General features: G+C 38.1%; 3 protein-coding genes and 1 long non-coding RNA gene across 5 annotated transcripts; 1 reads left to right on the top strand and 3 right to left on the bottom strand.

Moving 5' to 3' along the window:
• The first annotated feature begins 8304 nt into the window (after positions 1 to 8304).
• LOC109168413 (probable S-adenosylmethionine-dependent methyltransferase At5g38780) lies at positions 8305 to 9992 on the top strand. The gene is made up of 4 exons (XM_019317439.1): positions 8305 to 8552; positions 8637 to 8955; positions 9038 to 9396; positions 9505 to 9992. The coding sequence occupies exons 1-4, from the start codon at positions 8460 to 8462 to the stop codon at positions 9850 to 9852; spliced, it is 1119 nt and encodes a 372-aa protein (XP_019172984.1). The 5' UTR covers positions 8305 to 8459; the 3' UTR covers positions 9853 to 9992.
• A 154-nt stretch (positions 9993 to 10146) lies between these two features.
• On the bottom strand, positions 10147 to 13132 carry LOC109168414. Of its 2 annotated transcripts, none has more exons than XM_019317441.1 (8): positions 12624 to 13132; positions 11736 to 12096; positions 11516 to 11587; positions 11296 to 11363; positions 11042 to 11192; positions 10790 to 10870; positions 10590 to 10679; positions 10147 to 10508 (listed from the first exon to the last, which is right to left on the bottom strand). In XM_019317441.1, the coding sequence occupies exons 2-8, from the start codon at positions 11988 to 11990 to the stop codon at positions 10449 to 10451; spliced, it is 777 nt and encodes a 258-aa protein (XP_019172986.1). In that variant the 5' UTR covers positions 11991 to 12096; positions 12624 to 13132; the 3' UTR covers positions 10147 to 10448. The 2 variants fall into 2 exon arrangements, with proteins under 2 accessions (XP_019172986.1, XP_019172985.1); XM_019317440.1 differs by having other exon boundaries at positions 10790 to 10906.
• An 806-nt stretch (positions 13133 to 13938) lies between these two features.
• Positions 13939 to 22519, bottom strand: LOC109168551. Its single transcript, XR_002052097.1, has 3 exons — positions 22508 to 22519; positions 20857 to 20859; positions 13939 to 14204 (listed from the first exon to the last, which is right to left on the bottom strand). It is a non-coding gene; the product is annotated as an uncharacterized LOC109168551 (long non-coding RNA).
• Positions 14323 to 16335, bottom strand: LOC109168550 (protein PIN-LIKES 2-like). The gene is made up of 2 exons (XM_019317603.1): positions 16232 to 16335; positions 14323 to 16094 (listed from the first exon to the last, which is right to left on the bottom strand). The coding sequence occupies exon 2, from the start codon at positions 15905 to 15907 to the stop codon at positions 14576 to 14578; it is 1332 nt and encodes a 443-aa protein (XP_019173148.1). The 5' UTR covers positions 15908 to 16094; positions 16232 to 16335; the 3' UTR covers positions 14323 to 14575.
• Positions 22520 to 26538: the final 4019 nt, after the last annotated feature.

A 26538-nucleotide genomic window follows, 5' to 3' on the forward strand; every position in this document is an offset into this window, starting at 1 on the left:
TTTTGGAAGGTCTGAAAAAGAAGTTACACTCGGCTGGTCGTAGTTGGGCCGATGAGTTGCCATATGTCTTATGGACTTATCGGACGACCCCGAGGGAAGCTACTTTGGAGACCCCTTTCGCCCTGGTTTATGGAGCAGAAGCCCGACTCCCGATCGAGGCTTGGATCCCGACCGATCGAGAGAGAACCTACAATGCCGAGGAAAATGAACATGCCATGGCGGTGGATCTCGATGGGGTCGAAGAAAAAAGAGAGCTAGCCGCTCGGCGCATAGCCGAATATCAAAAGCGCGTCAAGAGTTCTAAAGATGTTCGGGTCAACCCTCGTTATTTTCAGGTCGGAGACTACGTCCTACGACGAAGGGAGGCCAGTCAACCTCTAGAGGGTGGAAAGCTAGCTCAGAGCTGGGAGGGGCCGTATATCATCAGTGCGATTATACGGCCGGGAACATACCGACTGGAGACGACAACTGGTCGGGTAATCGAGGGGACTTGGAATTCCGAGCACCTCGTTATGTTTAGGCATTAGGCCTCTTTTTTGTAATCTTTGGACGAAGAGGGGGCTTGACCTGCGTGTAGGTCCCGGTCGTCGCCTGTAATTGAATTTCTAAGTTTGTAAATATTTACTGAACCGCCTGCGAGCGGGAAGGATTAATGTATATACGATCGGTGATTGTTCGAACGTTTGCATACGGCGGCCCGATCGGTTATTTTCTATATCTTCGGGGCATGCAGATCAATTTATCTTCAAGCTACACCGACCGGGCGAATCTATCGACCGGTCAGATGCGCTCTACATCGGCGGACATTCGACTCACGCCACTGATCGGGGAAGCTAGGAGCTCACAGCATAATTCCCCGATTCTTCCAACTTCTGTCCACTATCGCACCCACGCGTGCCTCGAAGGCACAATAGTGTGGGGGCTGGGATATATGAAGTATTGATAGGCCCATATCGCTCGGTATATCCTGACCGTGAGGCTTGTTTTTCGAAAATTCGTCAAGACCTGGAGACCGGGTCAACTTGGTCGGATAGGTCAATATTAGGACGAATCTATTTTCAGGAATTTCGACAAGGCCTGAAGATCGGATAAACCTGATCAGGTTGGTCAGTTTTGATGTCGGAATCTCAGACGCATGACCGGGCTATAAAGCCATAAGGTCGGCTGTCAAACGGATCGAGCAGTGCAAGGCCGGGCCAAAAAGGCCGCGAGGTCAAGCAATAAGGGTAGGCGTTTACGTGACTAATGATAAAAATTCGGAAAGAAAGAACGAGCGGTGGGAGTTTAACAAAAATAAGTTTCATTGATATAATGGAGTGCCCGGTACAAATCGGGACCGGGCTCCCGATCAATGGTCCTTACAAAAAGAAGAAGAAGAAAAGAAGCCTATTCTACTTCTTCGTTTCCCGAGCTCCGGCAGCCGTATCCTTTCCGCTCGGGGTGGCCGCTGAGGTTCCACCGGGCTCAGCCGTTCTTTCCTTCGGAGCAAAGGGAGAGGGGCCGGGATCAGCTAGGTCGGGAGGAAGGGCAGATAGTACGAGCTGGAGGTCGTCGCCTTCGAGGGCTTCCCCCAGCCGCTTCTGGGCCTTTTCGAGCATCTTCCTTTGGCCGGCCTTGAAGGCCCACCGACCAAAGGAGAGAATCAAGTCCTCCCCGACCTTGGTCCCCCGAGCAGCTGTGAGGAAGGCCGAGCCGATCTGGTCGTCCTTGAAGGCCGAGTGGGCCAGCTCCTCCGGGCTCTCCAGCCGGGTCTTCAGCTCCTTGTTCTCGCCGATAGCCCGCTGGACGACCTTCTCCGCGAGGGCCCGGTCCTCCTCGCTCTTCTTCAAGGCCTTCTGGACCTTCTCGAGCTCAGCTTGGAGCTCTTTAACCTCCAGAAGGCGACGGGCGGCCGTCTTCTTGTGGTGATCAGCCTCCTCGGCCAGCATAGCCCGGCCCTGAAGGAGTTGGGCCGCTCGGGAGATCTGCGAAGGTGAAAATAGACGGGTTAGCCCGATTGAAGGCACTTGCACAGGAAATGAAAGATGGATAGTTAAAGAAGGCTTACCTCTGCTAGGTCGTAGCCGATCCTCTCGGCCAGTGATGTAAAACTCGGCCGCCTAGCCGCCTAGGCGCCCGCCTAGGCGCTAGGCGGCCACTTACCTTGGAGTTTTGGCCTATAGGCGGCCAAAACTCGGTCGGCCGCCTAGGCGGCCGCTAGGCGGCCTAGGCGGTCAAACTCGGCCGAGTCGGTCAACTCGGCCGAGTCGACCGATTTCGTCCGATTTTGACCGTTTTTGACCAATTTTGACCGATTTTGTCTGATTTTGACTGATTTTGACCGATGTCGTCTTTCATTAATTATTGATTTTAATATTATTATGACATTATGACTTATAAATTATCATTATTTCATTTATTTAGATGTGTTATTTGAGTGTACGTTGAAAACAACCTCATTATAATTGTCGAACTACAAGTCTGTCACTATTTTTTTTAATTTTTTTGGTGCCCGCCTAGCCCCGCCTAGAATCCGCCTAGGCGCCGCCTAGACCGCCTAGGCGCTAGGCGCTGCCCGGCCGCCCGACTAGCGCCTAGCGCCTACTGCAACCTTGCTCTCGGCAACCTGAGTCGGGGTCATCTTCCCCAGATCTTCCTTGGCCCGCCCCGCATTGCCAATGCGGGCCAAGATGGACGAGCCGTCCCTTTCTCGCCCGACCGAAGGGCTCGGGCTTCGTTGCTCACGGCGGCGTTTCATGCCGCCCACCTCCTTCACGCCCTGCTCGGGCACCTTCTCTTTTCCCCGGGCGACTTCCACCCGGGTGACCAGGACATCGGAGGGCTCGACGATGAAGCCCTCGCCCGTCGTCACGATCGAGGTACTCAGCGGTCGGGCCAAGGGGACCTCCTTCTCCCCGGCCGGCTTCGCCTTGCTCTTCTTCTTGCCGCCAAGGGAGATCTTGGCGGGCGGGGGAAGCGGGGCCTCTTCTTCACCGAAGTCTGCCATAGCTGCAAAACAAAGAGATCGTTAGTGTGATCGAGGCATAAAGATGAGTCGGGAGGGTTAGCTCGAGTTAAACCTTTCTTCGTTCGCCTCGCGGGTTTGGCGACCGTCACGCCCATCGGCACGGGCAGATACTTTTCCTGCAGCTCGTACGTGGGGGGCGGGAGTTGAGCCGCCTCGAGACTTTCAGCGGTCCGGAAGATTGTGTATTCGTGCAGCTCGCTCGAAATCCGGTTGACCGTTTCCCTCAGCGCTTGCGTCTCGACCGGCACCACTTGTTTCCGAAAGTGGGTGCTCCAGGCGCGATCAACCGGGAGGATCCAGGGGTCGTATTTGAGGGAGAAGATCCTATTCTTCCACCCCTTGTTGTTCCCGGGCAGGCCTTTGATTGCGCACATATCGGCCCGGGATTGCAACATCAGGAACCCGCCTCCATAGTTGCCCGGGAGAACTTTGACCTGGTAGATGAAGTTGAACAGCTCCATCGTGCAGGCGGCTTCATGCCGAGCGCATATCTGCGGAAAGCAGGCGATGATCCGGTGCGCATTAGGGCAGATCTGGGCCGGGACGACCCGGTAGTAGGCCAGGAAGGCATTCAGGAGGGGGGTGAAGGGAATGGCGATCGGGGCCATCAGGGAGTCGTAGTGCATCCCAATCCATTTGCCCCGATGCCGATCGATGACATTCCCTAACTGCCGGCTCGTGTCAAATTCTACCCGACCCACGAGCCTTTCGGCAATCCTAGCCGCCTCGCCCTTGGTTAGCTGACTCATTTGTTGTTCGACATTCTCGCTGTTCAAGAATTCGAACTCCGCTACGGCTGGGGCGGCTGGCCCGGCCGTGTCCTCTTCGGCCGGCTCGGGAGCAGGACTCGGGTGGTCCCCAACCACCCGGGTGGGCGTTTCCCTAACGCCTTCGGTCGGGGATCCTTGTCTCCCCGACGTGGTTCCTTCTTCTTCTTCCTCGTCGGAGCTCCCCGATCCGCTTGAGCTAGAGCTCGACGACCCGGATGAGCTAGACGACGTGTCTTGTGCGGCGGCCTGCTCGGGAGCTGGCCCCGGTCGGCTGGTAGCTTCGGGGGAGTAGGACATGATGTCCACCTCCTCGTCGCTGAGGCGCTCGACCTCCTCGTCGTAATCCGCGATCGATGCGTTTTGGCTGTCAGAGTCCGTCATTTCAATCTACCTAAAGGTCGGTCGGGGTTAGTGAAGGACTTAAAGTGTCCGGGACAGTTAGTTGACCTAGCAGCTCTACCTAACATGAAAGTGTAAAGAAAGGAGAAGGGCTAGGAGCTTACCGAGTGAAGAAACTTTGAAGAGGATTTGAAGTTTTGTTTTGCTTGGTCGGATTGCTGATCTGCTGCTCGGGACTATCCGAGGGTACCGATTGCTTCAGAAGATTGAGGAAAGTTCAAATGAGGGCCTCAAGGGCCTATTTATAGGAGGACATTTAGGCGGGAAAGTCGTCCACTTGCGCGACACGACCCGCGCTGATTCCGAGGCAACGGTTGCAGTCGCAGAAGGCCGGCAGTGGCCGACACGTGGCGGAGAAAGGAATGACAGCTGGCCGGTCGGTTCAGCGGCCGATGGTTGGGTTTCTCCATCCCGGCCCATTTTTTCCCGGACGATCAAAAAGGCCCGGGCTGGGGGGCTCTTGGTAGGGAATATCCCGACCGACGTAGCTTCACCACGACCGAGGAGCCTTTGTCGCTTTCTCCTTGTCTTTGCAGGTAACAGGTCGGGCTCCACGAGAAGAACCCGGTCGTAGATCGACCGGGAGTTGCCCGAGCGACGGTGTCGACCACCGAGCGATAGCCCTTTGGCGAAAGAGCTGACGAAGGACACGTGGCGGCTCTCTACATCGACAGGCAGGGCACCCGGGAGGATGACACGTGGTAGCTACGTGGAGGGCATGCCGAACGGCTGGAATCTTGTCCCCGGCATAGCGGCTATAAATACCCACAGTAGCTACAGTGTAAGGGACTTTTGGACGATCGATAGGTTGTTGTTAGAGAATCCCGACCGCAGTCAGTCGGTACTCAGAGCAACCAAGTAGATTGTACTTAGGGCCTTTACCGCGATCAATAAAGATATTTACTTGCTTTAATTGGTCTCGTGTTGTTATATATTGCTTACGCGTAATTAGCAGTATCAGTTATGGATTTTTAGTTCATTCATTCTTTATTTTTAGTTCATTCATTCTGTATTTTTAGTTCATAGATTCTGAATTTTTAGTTTCATTGATTCTGAATTTTTAGTTCATTGATTCTGGATATATAGTTCGAATTATGAACAATATAATGTTGTTGTTGGGAATCGAAATTGATTTTTTTTAAGTGGAATGCGCGTTTTTAATAAAACAACGTCGTTTTTGCATCCGTATGCACCATGCATGGTGCATACGAATGCACAACATAATTTGCCTTATTGTGTGGACCATGGTCCGCACAAGTTGTGTGGACCATACTTTGTCTATTGTAAAATAATGTACATTCAGTAAAAAAATAATGTACATTGTATTTAGGGGATGCACATTATTTTTATTCTGAGTACATTATATTGTATAATGTACATTCAGTACAAAAATAATGTACATTTAGTATATTAAAATGTACTTTTTATTATGGTTCACATAACGTTGTGTGGACAATCGTCCACACAATAATTTGCCACTGCTAACCAACTATATTTTTTATTTTTTAGGAATAAGGTTCAAATTGGCCACTGAACGTAACCTGAAAATGCAATTAGGCCATTGAACGAAAAAAAGTGCAATTAGGCCACTGAACCCTCCAAATATATGCAATTTCACCTGATAGCAAGTTACCATCAATTTTAGCAGGTTACCTACTTATGTGGCAACTGAATTGACATTTTTAATAATTTTAAAATAATTTTTTTTTAAAAAATAAAAATAAAAAAAAATGACGGGGTGGCCTTATTTTACAAAGTTTATTTTTTAAAGATTTTTTTTTAATTTATTTTTTTTCAATTTTAAAAAAAAAATTATTATTAAAAATTATTTAAAAATGCCAACACAGCTGCCACGTAAGCAGGTAACCTGCTAAAATTGATGGTAACCTACTATCCGGTGAAATTGCATACATTTGGAATGTTCAGTGGCCTAGTTGCACGTTTTTGAAATGTTCAGTGACCTAATTACACTTTTTTTTTCGTTCAGTGCCTAATTGCATTTTCAGGTTACGTTCAGTGACCAATTTAAACCTTATTCCTATTTTTTATTATACAATGGAGAATCAATTTTGAGATTTAAAAATAAAAAATTTACACCTATATCACTAGTCTACAAGAAAACGAGACATCAAAATGCAACAAGAAACTTAACAAAAATAGATTAAGGCCCTGTTTGGTAAAATGGTTGTTAGCTGATAGTTGTTAGATGTTAGCTGATTGTGTTAATTAGAGGGTATAAATAGTTGATAACATTAGCTGATGGTAGAAAAGTGTTTGGTAAATTAGCTGTTAGCTGATAAATGTTTGGTAAAATTTTTTTTTCTCAAAAAGCTAATTGAAAATGTTGATTGGAGTAGCTTTTTGAATTTTAACCTTTTGGAGATGAAAAAGCTAATTAACCAAACATTTATATTGATATGTTAACTAAATCAAACAATTAATAGTGGTCAAATAAGCCAAAATTGACCTATAGACCAATTTTTTTACCAAAGAGGACCTAAGTCACACTCACAATACCAGCAAAAAGTAACAACTCTAAACTCTCGAGAAATTCTTGTAAACTTGCAGCTCAAGATGAGAGGGGCCATTATAATTAGCCAACTGGTGCACACATTTGTTTCTGGATGAATATGTTTTCGAAAATAACCTCATCTCAATTCATAGTTCATAATCTCTTATTTATTTCTAATAGGTCAAATTTTAGATCTCAAATCTCTTAGTATTATCAATAAACTTCACATTTTACATCGTAGTATAATAATTATTCTCTAAATCCACTCTATGAAAATCATTATCCCAACATAATAAGAGACCGTTATATATTGTCCAAAGTTTTACTTTGAGGCTTGAAACAAATCCACATGGTAAGCAAAGCCACAAATCCACCCCCAAGGCAAGTTACTACAATATGAAGACATCTCCCTTTTTCCTTCTAACTTTCAAGGTTGTGATTTTCTTCGAAAAAGCAACCATTTTAATATGACATAATGGTCCCTTGTTTGATAAAATAGTTAGCCTATAAATTAATTTTAGCTTATTTGACTATTATTAATTGTTTGATTTGGTTTTAAAAAATTAATATAAGTATTTGGTTAATTAGTTTTTTTGTACTCCAAAATACTAAAATTTAAAAAGTTACTCAAAATAATTTTTTCAATTAACTTTTTGAGAAAAATAATTATACCAAACAACTATCAGCTAAGCTAATTACCAAACACCTTTCTATGCACACTCTAGCCCCCACAATATAGTCCAACTCTCAATCTCCATCACTTGCCTTCTTTGGTACCGAGTACCAAGTTACCAACACATAAAGCCTCTTCACCATCTACTATTCTTGTCTCTTAGCACTCCCACGAGAGAACTATCTTTTTTTTTTTTTTTGATAGTAAACTGCTACATATATTAATTGATCAAAGCCGAAAGAAAGGTAGGGGGATGATCCTCCCATACCATAGAGTTTGCCTGTAACAAGGCTGACTGAGCTAACGAATGAGCTAACGAGAAAACTATCTTTTTCTTCTATTTTTCATTTATTTATCCAATCGGTAAAAAATTCATGAGAGAAGTATATACTCATCAAAAAGATTCTTAGAGCATCCTTAATAGTTGGAGATTCTTCCCCAAATTTTGGTGGGCCCTAACATCTACCTTATCATCTATTATCTTACTCAATCACAAAAACTTTTCTTCTCATTAATTTTAAATTTTTTCACAACCTTTTGTGGACCTACCATTTTATCTCCACATGTTAATTATTTTCCCAACAAATAAAAATTGAGGTCATCATGGTATTGATGAGATGAGTTGAGGAATCCCAGGCCACAGATTTGAAAACAGTGAAGCATCCAGCGGTGGGGTTGAAGACACTTTATGGAGTCACATCGAAGCTGACAAAATTTTTTATTTTGAGAAATCTTCAAAATCTCCCCTTTCCATTTGTGAAAAGCTTAGCAAAGGAAATTATACTGTTCAAAAATCCATCCAAAATATGATATTGGGATGCCCTTAGTATACAACCAATTAATCAGACATTGTTAGGGTTTGTCTCCAGCATTTTTCAATAATCAATTGTTGGTCCCCTGTGAAACTTGATGTAAGCATTGCATTATTTTTTTTCTTTTTCAAATAATGAAAATTGATGGCAAAAGAATCTAATGTCCGATCACTCAACTCCACTACACGACATTGGTATCACTGGGCACTAAAATTGCATTCTATATAGTGTGTGTAAGAGCCTCAAGCCATAGCCAACTCCCAAGCCATAACACAGCAAAAGGCAAATGGATCATAAGATGACCAATGAGAATGCATGCAAAATCCACATGAACGGTGGCGATGGCCCTGAAAGCTACACAAAGAGTTCTAAGTACCAGGTAGCATAAATTTATGAATTTTCTGGAAATTTTCATGACTTGTAATTAAGTTGATCATGTTTTTTTTTTTTTTTTTGTCTGCAGAAACAACTAATGAATTATTCAAAGCAGATCACCATTGAGCTAATTGAACAGCAGCTTGATGTCAAAAGCTCTTGCTTCGATCCCTCTAAACCGTTTCGAATGGCAGATTTTGGCTGTTCTATGGGACCAAACACGTTCATGGCAGTGCAGTACATTACTGAAGCAGTGCAACAAAAATACTGCAAGAAATGGCAGGAGGAATCTGGGATGATACCCGAGTTTCATATCTTCTTTAATGATCTTGCCGAGAATGATTTCAATGTTCTGTTCAGAAACATGCCTACTAACTGCCCTCGCCATTTTACTGCTGGGGTACCCGGTAAGGAACGCTATCTGATATCTCAGAAAGAAAGTTGGAATGAATGAAAGAATGATACTTTCTTGGATTTCATGTGTTCCAGGTTCCTTCCATGGCCGCCTTTTTCCAAAGGGCTCCCTGCATCTCGCGCACTGCTCTTGCGCGCTTATGTATCTCTCGAGGCTCCCTAAGGAAATCGTGGATAAAAACTCCCCTGCTTGGAACAAAGGCAGAATTCACTACAGCACCCCGGGAGCAGCAAAAGAAGTCAAGGAGGCGTATTCGGGTCAGTTCAGACAAGACGTGCTTACCTTTCTGGATGCACGGGGAGATGAACTTGTTCCCGGAGGTTTAATGGTGATCATAATAGTCGGGATTCCTGATGGCGTCCTTCCCTCCGAAAGTAGCATCAGTATGAATATCGCCATTCTCGGATCCTGCCTGCAGGACATGGTGAATATGGTAATTGCTGTATATTTGTAAACTCAAATGACAGTCTTTAATCTTATCTCAGACTCAAAACCTATCATATATATAGTTTTAAAGATACAGACAATCGATAATATGCAGGCAAGAATACCAGAAGAGGATTTCGATTCATTCAACCTTCCAATCTATCATACATCTCCTACAGAATTTGAAGCACTGATAAAAGAAAATGGATTGTTTGATATCATCAAGTCTGAGAGGTTACCTAATCCATTTACAAAGGAAACAGCAGCAGATGTTGAAAGAGGTATTTTATCCACAAGGGCTGTTTTCCAGGCACTAATCGAGGATCACTTCGGGAAAGACATCATAGAGGATTTCTTCAAACTTTACTCGAAAAAGCTAGCTGCAAATCCAATGTTGTTTCATGAGAAATATCGCCAAGAAGGCAGTTACTTTGTGTTTCTGAAGCGAAAAATTGCAGATTAGAAAACAGAAGTATATCATTGCATGCATAGACTGTAATAAGCAAACCTCGAAACATTTGACAATGGTTTGCTCAAATAAAGAAACAATGCAAGTAAAACTTAACTCGAGTTTCAAATATGATCGCTATGGCACTTGCCAAATATTGCCTGGTTTCAGTGACACAGTCTTCTCTGCATATGGCTTAACAGATGAATCCCAGAAAGATTACAGCTTTATACTATTTTTAAATAATAAATGACTTCACTTTATATAAATTTAAATCATAAGACCAAACAAACAAAAAAAATCTAGATATAAACAGCTAATAATAGTGATTATGTTATTTCCTTGTACAACAACATGTTAGATTTCACAAGACAAGATCAAGAAGTGGAGGGTACTCTATTGAAACGTCTGCAATTGCTAAATTAGAAGAATTTGCTTTTATATCACTCTTTCAGGAACGTGTCCTGATTGCTCATCACCTGAAGCCAATATGTACAATGAGATGATTTCGAACACATCCCAAAACTAGAATTAGCATAACCGGAACACAGTTCAATCCAAGTTTTTCGTGGCGTTGGCTCATAACGAGGATATGATACAGGTTGCTATTGTCAGTGAACACGACCAAGACGTGATTGAGGCTGCTGCAATGGTAATTCATTCTCTTCATCCTAGCAAACATAAAAGCAGGATTATATTCAATAACCTTCTTGTTCAGAAAATAACGAGAGAAATTGCCATACTAAACTCACATCAGTGTGTCTCCGTCGTCTGATTACAGTAAAAGCCTTCACCATGACATATATCGGCAATACAATTCCAATAGCTCTCAGAACCAATACCTGGGAAGAAAAAATAAGAAAAAGGAAGCACATTACACATAATTCCATACATTGATGCATGTAAATGGTATTACGTTTCTTTTCAAATAACCTAAAACTATATCACTTACTGTGAACAGTGTAATTGAGTAGTCTCCAGCTCCATAGATGATGATTGGTAGAGTATGACGTAATATCAGAAGCAGCATGAACTGCATAAACAGTAAAATAGGAAAGGAAAAAGACCTCTAATGAGAATAATGAGGACTTGATCTCATGGCAAGAGAAATTATGAAGTTATCTAATTCAATTAATAGTTGTGTGTGTGTGTGTGTGTGTGTGTGTGAGAGAGAGAGAGAGAGAGAGAGAGAGAGAGAGAGTACAATTATAGCTACTACTCGACAGCATATCAAACTCCTTGGAGTGTATCCAGAATACTCGTCATATTCTGGATCCATAAAATTGTGTTCTGTAGAAACCACTGTTATGAATTGAGGATTCTGAAGGTCTCTCCCAGAAATATACCAATTTTCTCTATAAAAAAAATAACAAACAAAGAAAAACATATAGCTCTTATCAGCTAAGGAAAAAGAAACCATAATAGAAGCAATTCAATGAACTTCAGTTAAATATATACCTTAAGTTCAATGGAATCCCACCATAATGAAATAAAGGAGGCGGCGCTGTAAAACCTGGCTTGAATTGCTGCAAATTCATGTTCAAACGAAACTAAAATTGGAACAAATATACTTTTAAAGGGTATACAGAATAGGAATAAAGGTGGAAGCTTTAAATTGTGTCGAAGTTGGGAACAAAATCTAAGCATTTTCTTGGATCAACCATGTTTAAAGACAGACCTGGTGGCAAATTTCACAGATTGTGTTCCCTTTCTCGTTACACCATCGCTGTGCACATCTGCGGTGGACATACTGCACACACAAAAGCTACATTAAGCTCTTGACCTAAACCCAAAGAGAGAACGTGTATAGTTGTGTGCCTCTAAATTCTAGAATATAGTTAATCATTATAATTTGTAATAGTAGCTTGAGGCCACAAAAAAATCAGGAATTTATTTACCTTCAAGCTTCCACGGCAAGAACATGGTATCTCCATGTTTAAATCTTCATCTTCATCATGGCAAATCCTACACTCTACCAATTTCCTTGGTGATGATCCTACATTGATATCCAACCTATGGGAACTAATACCACTACTCGTATTTTCAACATCAGTGGATGGAGCACGCTGCGAGAGGTTTTTACTCTGAATAGCAGCTTCAAGGGTGGACTCAGTTAGCAACCATCCCACCGGCAATGGAAAACGGTCTCCCATTCTTCAAACAAATACAAAGAATGGCTTTTGACAGGATCTTGGAAACTTGAAAAGATAAACCTAGACTTCTAAGCTGAATATTTGAGAGAAGTTCCAATCAATTACCCTGCATTCCAAAGTAAAAGTGCTATTAGCTGACATTCTGATAAGGTAAGAGGAAATTATGTTTTTTTTTTTCTTGAAGACAAAGAGGACATTATGTTGAGAAACAAGAAGGGTTCATAACCCTAACCAAGTTGGTCTAATAACCACAAAGTTCCAATGAGAACAACCTGGTTTGAATCGGTCAGCTATGAGCAACTAGACTGGTTTACCTCCTTGTAATTGTTTGTCAACAAGGTCACAATGCTGGGGGGTTCCTTCATGTAGTGGCTGCGGGTTTCTCTTGTTGCCCAAAAAGAAGGGTTCAAAAATACAAATTCTAAGAATCAAAATTAACCAAAGGGGAAGACTTTACACCCATGATCAGAGAAAAGGAATTAATAGCAGCTTTGTCAATTAGATACAGACAATAGAAAACAAAAGCACAAAAAAGAAGCACCTTTTTTGTCAATTAGATAGAGACAATAGAAAACAAAAAGTGAACATGGACATTTGAAGAAGTACAAATCTGGGCATTAAGGGAATACTTACAAGAAACTGGATTCGGATGGTATTTCTGCAAGAGAAGGAATGTAATCTCTATTCTAATTTCTAATCTATCCCAAACCTATCCGCTCACTCTTTCTTCATTCTTTGCTTATCTGCGACTTCGTTGCCATGTTTTTCTGAAAATGGGTCTCACTGTACTGCTCCCTCCCACCATTGATATTATTACCCAATCATATATACACAAAGATGTCTCCTTTCTTCACGTCTTCCCACTTTCCACAGAGAGAAGAAGTGGAGAGAGACTCCAACGAACGGCAAGGCACACCGCGCTTCTCCACTCGCTATCTTTCCCGATTTTAGCGTTCTAATTTCATTGGACGTGGAGTCTTCTTTGTCTTGATTTTCTCATGAGCTTTCTTGTGTTTTCGTGAGTTCATGGCGTGATTTTTGTGGGATTTTTTAGTTGGTAATTCATGAATCGTTGATGGGATGAGATTATGTCGGAGAGAAATGCCATGTGTAAAGAAAATTTAACGGAAAACAAAACAGCATTCCCGGCGTGAAAGTCTTCAATCTTGTACAACATGCAAATATAGTCCTAATATTGACCACCATTTTCTTTCTAAGAATGGAGACGACATTGTCGGGGTTACTACGAATGTTAGGTTAGATATGATATTATCCCGATTATGAAATTAATTTAATCTTTCAATGTTGGCAACCAAACCATGGGTTCCTCAATTTTACATGCTAACTTTACGTTACAAAGTGACTTCCCTCGGTGTTCATTTTTAATGATTTGAGAAGTAATTTTTTTTTTTTTACCGTTAATGATTTGTGAAGTGGTTTCAACCACGAGTGTAGCTATAATTTCATGAGTAGGAAATTATCTCAAAATGGTTTTCATCCTTTAATGATATGAGAAGTGGGGTTTTTTGTGAAGTAGTGCAACCATAATTTCATAGGTAGAAAATAATCCCAACATGAATGCCCAAGTGGTGAAACGTGATTTAGATATTTAAAATTCATGAATTTAATTCTTGTCAACACTCTTTTAGTCAAGTCTATTGCGCAGATTTTTTTAGTGAGGTTGATGAGTTTTTTTAAATGATTTGGCCAAACGTACCCAAGACTGACACTGGTTGAATAGTCTTGCACATTATCTGAGTTTCTATTTTCATTCTTCTATCTATTGACAATATCTCCATCGAACTGAATTGCATATCATAGTTTAGAGGGGTCTATTTTTTATTGTCATGTTTGTCACCCAAGATGAGATTCACATACGCCATGGCCAATTTTATCATTTCACGTTTTATGAAAAAGAACTCGTCAAGAAGCAAACGATAGGAAGAAACTCGTCAAAACAACGAGAGGAAAACACATAAACTGCAAACGAAATTAAACTAGTAAAACAAAGCAAATGAAAACAACAGTGTGAAAATAAGGGAGTAACGACCGGTAGCCATGGAGATGGAGGAGAAAACAGTGAAGGCAGAGAAGACAATGAAGGCGAACGCTGTCTACGGTGGAGATAGCAGCAGGGGAAGACAATCGGACGCCGCCTCCGATCTGCTTGCTTCACGGAGGCAGCGGCTGTGTAGAATACCAAAGACGAGAGAACTGTAGGAAACCTAGAGTTTTTATTTTTGAATTTTTTTACCATGAAATTAATGAGCTATTACATAAGAATAAAATTTTCCTAATACACACTCTAGAAAAGCAGTTGCTAATACAAAAATTGCCAATATTCCATCTGCTCTTTATTTCCTAGAGGAAAGCACTTAAAAACTTGAAGGATTACTGCAGATATGCAGATATGCAGATGCTTTCATCCTCAATCAAAAGCTCAGACTCAAATACACAGACAGACAATGCAACTCATCCCACAAATATTACACTGCAAGTAGTAGAAATATTATTACAAAGAATCGATTATATGGCGATAACAACACATCAGAGCCATATATATGTTGTCGAAACAGACCTCAAATTTAAGACAGCAGTAGTTTGAAATAGACAATCAGGTATATCGATAGAGACAACAACGCGAGCACATGTTGCCAGAACAGAAGTGCAGAGGCTTCACTGACCGAATAATTTCTGAGTCGAGCCACTGCTCCCAGCAGGATGGCAGTCGGAGTTGTGTACTGCAACAAGAGCACGAAACGGTACATTTGGTTGTCGGGGATCAAAATGTTCGCCTTATCAGCCAAAGTAACCACCCCGATTCCCAGCAACGGGAGCACCAGGAGTCTCGCAACGATGATTCCAACTGTGGTGCGAATGCCAAGTCTAGATTCATTAGGACCCTCGGCAAGCATTCCTCCCAGAATAAGCATTACTGAAGGAACCATAGCCTGAGCCATTATTTCCAGACTGTCGGTGAGGAAGGAAAGAGGCGCATCATCACCATAAACAAAGGATTTGACCGGTGGGATCATTCCGACGATAAAAGCTAATAATGTAGCAAACGTTGGGGGCTGGAGGACGTGCTGAATTGGGGTTCGCTCTGCAACAATTCTTATTTTTCTCACCACCCGTGGCTCCACCAAACATCGAATTGATTTCGGACTTGGAGGTGCTTCCTCCAAGAACTCGGGATCTGGGATAGAAATTTGTGACATACTAGCTGCACTAGTAAAAATCCTTGCAACGAATGGCGTCTTGCAATGTACAGTTTCGTTTTCTTCCATTCCAGGCCACTCGGCCTCCAGAAGAAGTGGTCTACTCAGATCATTCGCAGGTGGCAAATGTTCCTGAATCTCGAGACCTTCCTCAACAACTTCATAGTAGTCCAGCGGGGGCTCCATCATGTGATAAACAAGAGTATAAACAAGAAGCACCGCAATCCACTGGGAGAAAGATACATAAGCCACACCATTACTATGGCAATCTGGACCAAAAATATTATCCTCGCTATGACAAATCGATCCAACAATCGCAAGGGGCAGATTGCCCGTGTTCCCAAATGCAGTTGCAATAATTGTGAACCTGTTGAATTCTGGTGGCGTCCTGCATATCTTCGTCACCAGGTACCCCAACAAACAACCAATCGCAATACTTACAATCACATTCACCGGTATGAACCACCACCGCATAAAATTTTTGAGAGTAATAGCCTCCCCAAGGTGAATAAATATGGTACAAGGCAAGAATAGAGCAAAGACAAGCTTGCAGAGAAGCTTGAAAGTAGCTTTGGGAACAATTTTGGTCTTTGGGTGGGCCAGAATTAGACCAATTACTGTCAAACAAATAAGTTTCAACAGTGGCAAAATAGCATACACTAGATATGCATATGCTCCACCTTCTGTATAAGCAGCCATTTTCAAACAACCCAGCAAGCGATCCTGAAAATCCTCCTCACTCTAAAGTCTAAACCACTTAAATCCTAATCAAGATCAAATCTTTACAAAAATGGATCTCTAAAAAAACTTCACTTTATCAGATTGGGTCGCATCAAATAATCTAGAGACAGTACCAATCATCACCTGAAAGCTCGGTAAGTAAACCCTGGAAAATTTTCAGGAACCCAGATTTGATTCAAGAATAACAGCAGCAAAATTGAATTGAACACTAGAGATTACCACAATATAAACAGAAAAATATATAGCATGATTTAAAGAGAGCAAAATACAAGAAAGCAATACTTCTCTTATTGCAGAATTCTGGAACCAACTTCTCTTATGCGGATCCCATATTTTTATCTCTCTATATAAGTAAATATCTATATGTATCTAGAGAGAGACAGAGAGTAAGTAAATATCTATATGTATCTAGAGAGAGACAGAGAGTAAATGTAGTAGAACTCTATGCGAGTATGCAACCAAGGGGGGACCTGAACAATTGTAGTTGAGGATGAACAAGGCAAAGGACAGAGGTAAGATGAAAACGATGAAGTTTGATATTGTCGTAAGCCAAGCAGATGTGACAGAGTTGGTTGTATTCATAATTCATGTTTTGTCTTTTACCCCCCAAAAACAAATCATTATATATTTTCACTGCTCATGAGCCGCGAAAAGAGGTAAATCAAGAATATTCCGTTAGTCTTCAACCTTTTACATGGCATTTGGTTATACTCAATTCCATTCCCACTTAATTCCCACCTAATTGACGTTTGGTTAGAATGAGAGAATTACGTAAGAAAGGAATTGCAATTTCATGGGAGATAAATTACTGGGAATAAAGTGAAAATTTAAATTCCAGTGTTTAGTATACGGAAATAGAATTACTGGGAATTTTAATTTCAATGTTTGGTATACATGAGAATTGAAAGGGAATAACTAGTATAAAGTCTAAAATGCCAATAATTGTTGTGATATTAATTTTAGGTTAAAAAAAAAGAGGGATAATTTTGTCTCATCACTAGCTTTTTTTTCTTCCTAAAATCCTAGGAATTAAAATACCAGGGGGATATGGGATTTTAATTCCATGAAAATGGGGGAATTGCAATTCCTTCCAACCAAACTAAGGAATTTTATGGCATTTGGAATTAAGTGGGAAGGGAATTTAAACTCCCTCCAACCAAACGCCCTATAAAGATCATAAAATTTCTTAGTTTGGTTGGAAGGAATTACAATTTCCCCATTTTCATGAAATTAAAATCTCATACCTCTCGAGAATTTAATTCCTGAGATTTTAGGAAGAAAAAAAAAAACTAGTGATGAGACAAAATTATCCCTCTATTTTTTTAATCTAAAATTAATACCACAACAGTAGTGGACATTTTAGACTTTATACTATTTATTCCCTTTCAATTCCCATGTATACCAAACATTAGAATTGAAATTCCCAATAATTCTATTCCTGTAAACCAAACACTAAATTTAAATTCCCACTTTATTCCCAGTAATTCATCTCCCATGGAATTGCAATTCCTTTCCCACGTAATTCCCCCCTCCAACCAAACGCCTTCTTATTCATTGTTTATATATTTTTCACGCAAGAGTTTAATGATTAGTCGAACCAACCTGAACTAGTTCCGCTAAACATATTTTCCTATATTTATATCATAAGTAATAAAGGGGAATGCAAAATAATAATATTTTGTTTTAATTTCATACAAAAAAAAATCATCTCATTTATATTGCTATTTAAAAAGGAATACTAATACAAGGATCTTGTGGTCCAATGGTACCAATTTATATCCTACACCACGGTGCGTGTTGCACTATGCACCCAGATGCAAAACGACGTCGTTTTAATTTTGTTTTTTTTTTTGAAATTTCCCGCCCCAGTGAATGGTAGTAGTTTTTTCTTTAAAAAAAAACCCGTTGTTCAAGAATGTACATAATGTTATACTAAAATACACATAATGTTATACATGAATGTACATAATTATATAACAAAATATACATACTCTTTTTAAAAGATAATACACATAATCTAACATACATAATACATAATAAACATAAACTTTTAACATAATACACATCAACTCTTAACATAATACACACAAATTTTCTGATTCGGATGTACATAATTGTATAAAAAGAATGTACATAATTGTATAAAAAATACACATAACTGTATGAACCAATACACATAACGTTGTGAACAAATACACATAACGTTGTGAACAAATACACATAATCTCAGCAACTTCCTACCGCGTCTCCCAACACTACCCCAAAACGACGTCGTTTTGGGAGGCGCGCGCGCACAGTGCTATGTGCGCCGTGGTGTAGATATAACGATTGTACCAAGTTGCTCCCTTATGTGGGATGTGATGAATTCAAGTAGAGTAGTACTTAGGTAGAGTAGAGTAGTATATATATATATATATATATATATATATATATATATATATATATATATATATATATATCCTTGATATTTCATGTACTATTGTAAAATAACATTTTAATATTATATCGTTTGATAGCGATTTAACTCAGGCCACCACTTATATAATAACAAAGTTTAGTTATTTGACTACAATATTCTTTTGTTGTTTTTTTTTTTTTTAATCTTAAATTGTATTAAAAAATCATAATATTTGAATATAATGCCTGGTATAAGTAATAATTTCTTGATGGAAATGACTGTTTGATTGGATAAATGGATAGAGAAATTTTCTCAAAGAAAAAAAAAAGGATAGAGAAATAGCATGTAGTAATTAAGACGTGAAAGATACTAGAAGTGATACTGACAAATTAAAGGTAGAAGACGTGAATGATTGAGGTAGCAACGCACATGCACCATCAATCATCACTATCAAATTTGTTGCATATGCCACAAAAGGTATTCACACATGGGTAGAACGATATTCTCATACTAAAACATCATGTATTTGATAAAATATTTAGCTTATGATTTAATTTTGTTTTATTTAATTATTATTAGCTATTTAACTTTATTAAATTGTTAATATAAGTATTTGATTAATTAATTTTTTAAACAATGTATTGTTTCAAAATGTTGAAATTCAAAAAGTTACTTAAATTAAAGTAGCTTTTTTGATCATGCATCTTTTTGATAAAGTCATTTTGTATGTAATTAATTATCAGTTAACATCCAATTTACCAAATATCTTTCTACAATCAACTAATGATATCAACTAGACAAACTCACTAACACAACCAGCTAACAACTATTTATCAAACACTCCCAATATCTTTTCGATTGATCAAATTTATTGTAAAAAGTCTTCTAAATATGATTTTTTGTGTGTGTGATTTATATATTATTACATAATAGTTAGATTTATCTGATACATATATTCAGGTAATAGTTAAATTGTTCCACATGGCATATTCAAAAAAAATTAATGAAATAAAAAGTAATACAAATAATTGTGTAATCATGAAACTAAGTAGAACAGTTAACCTGAGGAGTGGTTGAGTGGAAGTGACTTATCCATTATTAACTAAAGGTCAAGGGTCCAAACCTTAGCTTTGATACAGAGTAATCTTAAATCTCCAACTGTCCCACCCGATATAGGAAAAAAAGCACCATAAATATATACATTTCGAATTTTGACATTTTAATTATTTAAAATGTCATCTCAATATAGGAAAAAAAAAGCGCCATAAATATATACATTTTGATTATTATTTTATTTCGAATTTTGGGATTTTAATTATTTAAAATGTCATTCTTGTTATAGGTATGTTCGATATATATTTTGCAGATTAAATTTGTGGTCTAAATGTTGTTATATATAGGTCTACAAAATTTGAATGCTAAAATTTGGTTTGTTTTGAATTCAAATGATGGAGATAAAGCTTGAACTCACAACCTTTCAAATTGAAGTCCAACTCAAGTACCATTAGACCACATAGTCTTGGTAATGGGACTATGTTTTGATTTCTTTGTTTTTCAGTTTGTGTTTGTTTGATACCGGGTGATTATAATTTTTAGGAATAAGGGTTAAATAGGCCGCCCAACTGCACACCAAAGTGCAATTAGGCCGTTGAACTAAAAAAGAATGCAATTGAGTCATTGAACAACACAAAAAATGCAATTTAGCCCAAAATGATATGTTTACCTGGTGTAACAAGTTACCGATTTTAAAATTAATTTTTTAAAATAATTTTTAATAAATAAATAATTAAAATATTAATTAAAAAAACATAAACTACCCGCCGGAGACGATTCGTCTCCGGCCGGCTACGTCTCCGTGGCCGGAGACGGCCCTCCGTCTCCAGCCATGGAGACAAAGACCTTCGTCTACGCGGTGTATAATAGATTCATCTTTTTCCAAGCCGGTAAAAGCAGCATATATTACTACTATATTTAAATTGGTCCTTCCGTGTGACAATCCTAAACATCATTGTCTTCCCAATCAAGCTTCAATTTCATTGGGAATGCAACCATCCTAGGTCAACAAAAACAAAAAACAAATATTATACACGGGATAATATTAATACATTCAAAGTCTAATAGTTGATTGCTAAGATATATGGATTCACGTACTTCAAAATACTTTTCCAACAACTCGCTAGCAGTAACTCATAATAGTGTCGAGCAAACATTGTCCCAAAGTAAAAGAGGACCATCCTAGTCATCATCCAGGACAACAATCACCACTTTGTACTTAGTTATTCCGTCTAGCCAGTGTTTATCACATGCCTTACAGTACACTTTGTCCGTATAGTCTTGAAGCTTCTTCCCACACCCCTTACTCTTATAGGTCTTGAAGTACCATTCGCTTTCTATGTCTAGAATTTCTCCAAGAAATTCACCGACCTAAAAATTAATTACACAATACGTGAGAAATATAATGAGTGAATTTTTAAATGATTTCAATACAAACTCTAAACCTATGATTTACCTTCTTGTTGTCATAAATATCCTTCAAAGAAGTAATTGTGACATTTTCACTCGATAAAGCTTCCAATGATCTAGATCTAGTCATTCTTGAACTTGAGGTTATACTTTGTATTGGAGTCAAGAACCTAGTCATATTGATTTAAACAGATTATCCCAAATCATCAAACATGTTTGAAATAAAATATGATACGGAGTGGAAAAAATTGAACTGGTTTTACACAGCTGTAATATAACGATAAGTGGATCAGCCAAATCAGCATCATAGTAAGGTAACATAGAATCTACGTGCTCGCCCCACAAGGTAATCGTGAGCTGACTCCCCTGAGTGAAAATAACAATGAACGTGATAACACCTAAATTTATACTTAAAAAAGTCAAACGACCATCTAAACAAATATATACCGAGAATCTTCAATGACAAAATCAATCAACCTTTCGGGATTTGAATTAACTTGGATAACTTTTGGCTCAGTAATGGAAACTACACGGCAAATCAAATATGCAAAAGTCAAACAAAAGATTGTAAATTGTCATTCATGAATGTACTATTAGAAATTTAGTATAACAAAAAGAAATGAGAACACATCTAGTATAGAACAAAATTTAAAGAAGAATTTACCAATTTACCGATTGCTATCCACTCCTCCAGGACCCTTCAACGATCCAAAATCCTTGAGTTTGAACATGCGTTTGGGAAAATCATATTCATCTAGATTCATAACGCTAATCAAAGTGTCGTGGTTTGCTTTCATAATGTACTTATGTTCGCACGACTTAAACCTCATGCGGCACGTTTGCACAACGAAATTGTGAATATCATAGACTTCCCCTTCCTTCAAGAGTTTGTTGAATTTAATGATAAACTCTTTGGGGATTTGTAAATGGATGCAAGTTCCCTAAGAAAGATTATGCCATTGTAGAATAGTGCATGTAAAGAGGAATTAGTGGCCATGAAATTTAAAAACCAAGCTAGCAAACATAATGCATTTTAAAATAAGCAATAACTGTATATTAGCGTAGAAACAGTATAGCTGAGGTGGCATGCGGCATGCCATTTTATCAATATTATGTAATTCTGAATACTATACCAAGTAATGCTCTCCAGGTGCAAATATCAAATGAGGTCGAGTGCCCAATTTGAATTTAAATATGACTACGAAGTTGTTCACTACATAATGCCAAGCAGAACTAAATTCGGCCAAGATATAGACACAAACTTTTTTTCCAAATTCATATACACTTTGTCATGCGCGTTTTTGTTATGCCGTTTATTTTTAATAATGTTTAATTTTGTATAACTGCACTATAAAATCAAGTTGTTTGACCTAGGAGTCATGGAGTAAGCACTCTAGTGTCTGTTGTTGGTTGACTGTAAAACTTGGATATTTCATTGACAAATAAGAATGCATCAGCCGGAGCCAGCTTTTTCTCGTCTTGGGGGATAAGTCGGAAGCAGAGAAAAAACAGACCCCATTAGTGAAAGAACAATATTGTTGGAACGCACGGATTATAAAATCTCGAATCGTATGGGCAGATTATAAGATTTCTTGTATTTGTAGTGTCAGATTTATTTGTCTGTTCAAAGTGTTGGAACACACAGAGTATTATAGCAGTGTTTTAATAAAAGTATTGATATTGTCATATTGTATTACGAATAGGATTTTAATGTAGAATTATAGTACGAATAGGAAAGTAGGTATATGTGTGTTTTAATATTGTCCTATTATATTACAAATAGGAATTTTAATGTAGAATTATAGTACGAATAGAAAAGTAGGAAATAATATATTCTATTAGGAATTGTATTACACTATTTTACAATATTAGAATAGGAATTTTAATGTAGAATTATAGTACGAATAGGAAAGTAGAAAACAATATATTAAAATTTGAGAATTTTGGGCGGAAAGTTAAGTTGGGGATTTTGTTTTTTATATATAGTATAGATTTGTTATGTTTCTTATTTCGTCATAAATATTTTCACATTTTCACATTTTCACCTCACTCAAGTATATATTTGGTTCCGGCTCTAACTATCGTGTAACCTATCAAAAATATTATATTATAATTTATAATGTATTTTGTATTTTAACCTTACTAGTATTTTCACCCGTGCGATGCACGGAATGAATTTATTGTAATATATTAAGAATATTTGAATCAATATATAATTATTTAAATTAGAACATCAAATACTATATAGTGCAATTAAAGATACGGTTTGGATCGTTTATGTATTTTGATGTTATCACTTATCATTGCTTGAATTTGTGCAAATAATTGCTCAAATTAATAGCTAATGTCTAGATGTACGCATGCAGTGCTATAACTTTGAAGATTTTATTTATCATTATTTAGTAATTTCATAAATTAGGCAAATGTGCTCGTTCTCTAACACTCAGTTATAGGAATGAGTTGTTATCCTAATTCATTTGTATGGAAGATATATTTTTTGTCTAGATATATAACAATTTTTCCATTAAAAAAAACATAATCTCGCCGATTATATTTACACATTATTGAAACCTTGAAGACGACATGAGTAGTGACAACACTATCTTGTCCATCCTCGTCTAGAGCTAACACCTTCAATCCATCTAGACGGGTTACTCGGGTGAAAATATATAATAGTAGAATATCACTCAATTAGTACAGTGATCCTTTTTATATTTTCAGTCAATTAGTAATATCAGATTCATTTTCAACCAATTATTCTTTTTTATTTTCAGTCAATTAGAATATCAAATGCAGTGATATTTTTACCTAATTTCCGTTCAATTTTTAATTGATTGTGTAGATATTATTATTGAAATATTTCTGTTTTCCATTTTTAATTTACCTTTACTATTGTTTAAAATATGCATTTACTATTGATAATGTAGAATATTATTATTGAAATATTTTCGTCCAATTTTTAATTTTCGTTCCATTTTTAATTAAAATGCAATGATATGACCATTTTTTAGTCAATTATGGATCATTTTTATTTGCAATCAATTATTAATATTTATTTCCTTTTATATTTTTAGTCAATTAGTAATATTAGATTCATTTTTAGTCAATTATTCTTTTTTATTTTCAGACAATTAGTCAATTAAAATATAGATGCAATGATATTTTTACCTAATTTCTGTTCCATTTTTATTTGATAATGTAGAATATTATTATTGAAATATTTCCGTTTCATTTTTAATTTTTCGTTCCATTTTTAATTTACCTTTACTATTTTTTAAAATATACATTTACTATATACTATTGATGATTTAGAATATTATTATTGAAATATTTCCTTTGCATTTTTAATTTTCCTTTACTTGATGATATAGAATATCATTATTGAAATATTTCGGTACCATTTTTAATTTCTGTTCCATTGTTTGAAATTGTGAAAGATTTATGATATAATTGTGATTTGATTTATTCTACGGTGTAATATTATTGTGAAAAATTAAAATGCAATAATTTGACCATTTCGTTTTCATTGTAGTCAACTATAGATCTTTTTTTTTCCGTCAATTATTAATATTCATTTCCTTTTCCAATTAACCTAATTTCCATTCATTTTTTCATTTTTAATTTTCATTCAAATATGAATATTTATTTCATTTTCCAATTTACATAATTCTCGTTCCATTTTTAATTGATGATGTAGAATATTGACATATTTCTATTCCTTTTTTTAGTCTGCGTTCCTTTTTTTAATTTACCTTTACTATTTACTATTGTTTGGGATGGAAATCAAGTAAATAGGATTTTATTTTTGATTATAGTATAAATTATGCATGTTTGAGATTTTGTAATTGACATTTCTATTGTCATTTAAACTTTCATTCCCACTCAAATAATTTTCTGACTCCGTCCTTAAAGGTATATTGTCAGTATTCTCAGTAACATACAAAGAGTTATTACTGTTATAAATATTATATATGTGGACATTATTATATATATGGTAGTAGTTGTAACTGATAAAGTTACTACCTTTTATATGTATTCATTACCTTATATTTGTAATACCTTTGTATAAGTATTTGATATGATGAATGAGAATGATAACCTTTCCTCTCCTCTCTTTGTCTATTCTAATATTCTTACAACACGTTATCAGCACCCGATGCTTTACCGAAAGAATTATCGAGTCTGATTTCCTCTACCGTGACACTAATCTCCGGATTAGTGTCGAGGAGGCGAGATCATCCAGACGCGGACGCCGTTGTGGATCCCGTAGCCTCCCGCCTCATCCGTCGCGCTAATCAAACTTCGCGGTCATCACCGATCGTAAATCTTGAGGCCTGCCGCAATGGAGACTTCTCGCAATCCGATCGGCGAGTCAACGATTGGAAGATGCAGAACTTCTGATCTGATTTCTCTCTCGTTGGATCTTCCTGAGATCAACACTCCGGGATCTTGAGGAATAGATCTCGCAGCGCGGTTTCTAATACAGAACACAGACACTACCAGCCATTGCCGCTGTCGCCAAGAAGAACCAGCCACCGCCGTCTGCCACCCCATTATCGCCACTGAGAGTTTCAACCTGGAAATCCAGAACCGAAAATGCTCTAGCGATTTTGAGAGAAAAGGATGATCTGGATGGACTGATCGCTGATCAGCCGCAGGCGGCTCTTCGGATCATTGCTGCGCGGTCGGCAAGTTTCAGGCGTGAATAAGAGGCGGACAAAGGAACAGCGTCAACACCGACGCCGTCCGTTCCATTCTCCATTGACCAGCCCAATACAATTGGTCGTCTTGCAGATACGTACAATTCCCTCTCACTTCATATTTATTCCTATGTGTGCATATACATAGATAGTATGCATGTGTATGTATATATGCAGTAGTATGTCTGTGTGTGCATATATATATAGTCCTTTGCGACAAATTCCATCTAGTGGCAGCGCTAATTACATTCTAGGCACTGGGAAGCAAGTGTGCGATAGCTTCGATTTTTCCCGGCGATGGATCACTACTGTTTTTTTTCTCCTTACCTTCACTCCTTGTTAATGCTAATATATCCACGTATTTGGTGTGATCTCATGGCTTTGAAAAAAAGATACAGTTAGTGATTTAATTAATATACTTGCTATTTATATTATTTTGTGATTAATATTTGGAGGTTAATGTTGCCTTGCCTTATATTATCAAATGCTTGAAATGCTATGTTGTCTGGGTACATGCAAAACGGAATGAAAACTTATGGGTCAAACAAATCTGTATTGTGTACATATGTATGTGCATGCGTTACCCCTCATCTTTTATATGAGGCTATAGGCTAATCATGGTCCCTTATTTTGGTGTTAATCACACTGCTAATTTGGTTCATTTTGGACCCTCGCTGAAAAATTTTGATCGGTTCAGCTTAGAAAATTAAATTCGTGAAAAATACTTTTTGAACTCCTTTTGGCCTGAATTTTTTTCTGGAGAACTTAGACTTGTGGTATTTGATGTCTGTAAAAAGATTTTGTTAAAAATATGCTTTGGTTGTACTAGAAAAATTATGTAAAGTTCTGGCAGTACAGTTAAGTTTTCTGCCTGGCGCAGTGTTGAAATTTTTTTTAGGAAAAATACTTCTAGACCTTGGATTGGCATGAAAATTTTCATGTACGTTCTAGACTTGCTGAACTACATATCTGAAAAATTTTGTGCCAAAATGTGTTACCGTTTTTCTCTAGAAAATTCTGCAAACCAA

Source organism: Ipomoea nil, unplaced genomic scaffold, assembly GCF_001879475.1.
Source record: "Ipomoea nil cultivar Tokyo-kokei standard unplaced genomic scaffold, Asagao_1.1 scaffold3199, whole genome shotgun sequence".
Lineage (NCBI taxonomy): Eukaryota > Viridiplantae > Streptophyta > Magnoliopsida > Solanales > Convolvulaceae > Ipomoea > Ipomoea nil.

Bases quoted from the DNA above. Each gene is read 5' to 3' on its own strand.
- LOC109168413 (XM_019317439.1), top strand. From the start codon at position 8,460: ATGGATCATAAGATGACCAATGAGAATGCATGCAAAATCCACATGAAC. The intron at 8,553-8,636 runs GTAGCATAAATT...TTTTGTCTGCAG, and splicing joins CAAAGAGTTCTAAGTACCAG to AAACAACTAATGAATTATTC. The intron at 9,397-9,504 runs GTAATTGCTGTA...GATAATATGCAG, and splicing joins TGCAGGACATGGTGAATATG to GCAAGAATACCAGAAGAGGA.
- LOC109168414 (XM_019317440.1), bottom strand. From the start codon at position 11,990: ATGGGAGACCGTTTTCCATTGCCGGTGGGATGGTTGCTAACTGAGTCC. The intron at 11,588-11,735 runs GTAAATAAATTC...TTGTGTGTGCAG, and splicing joins CTTGCCGTGGAAGCTTGAAG to TATGTCCACCGCAGATGTGC. The intron at 10,680-10,789 runs GTAAGTGATATA...TTTTCTTCCCAG, and splicing joins ACTCAATTACACTGTTCACA to GTATTGGTTCTGAGAGCTAT.
- LOC109168550 (XM_019317603.1), bottom strand. From the start codon at position 15,907: ATGGCTGCTTATACAGAAGGTGGAGCATATGCATATCTAGTGTATGCT.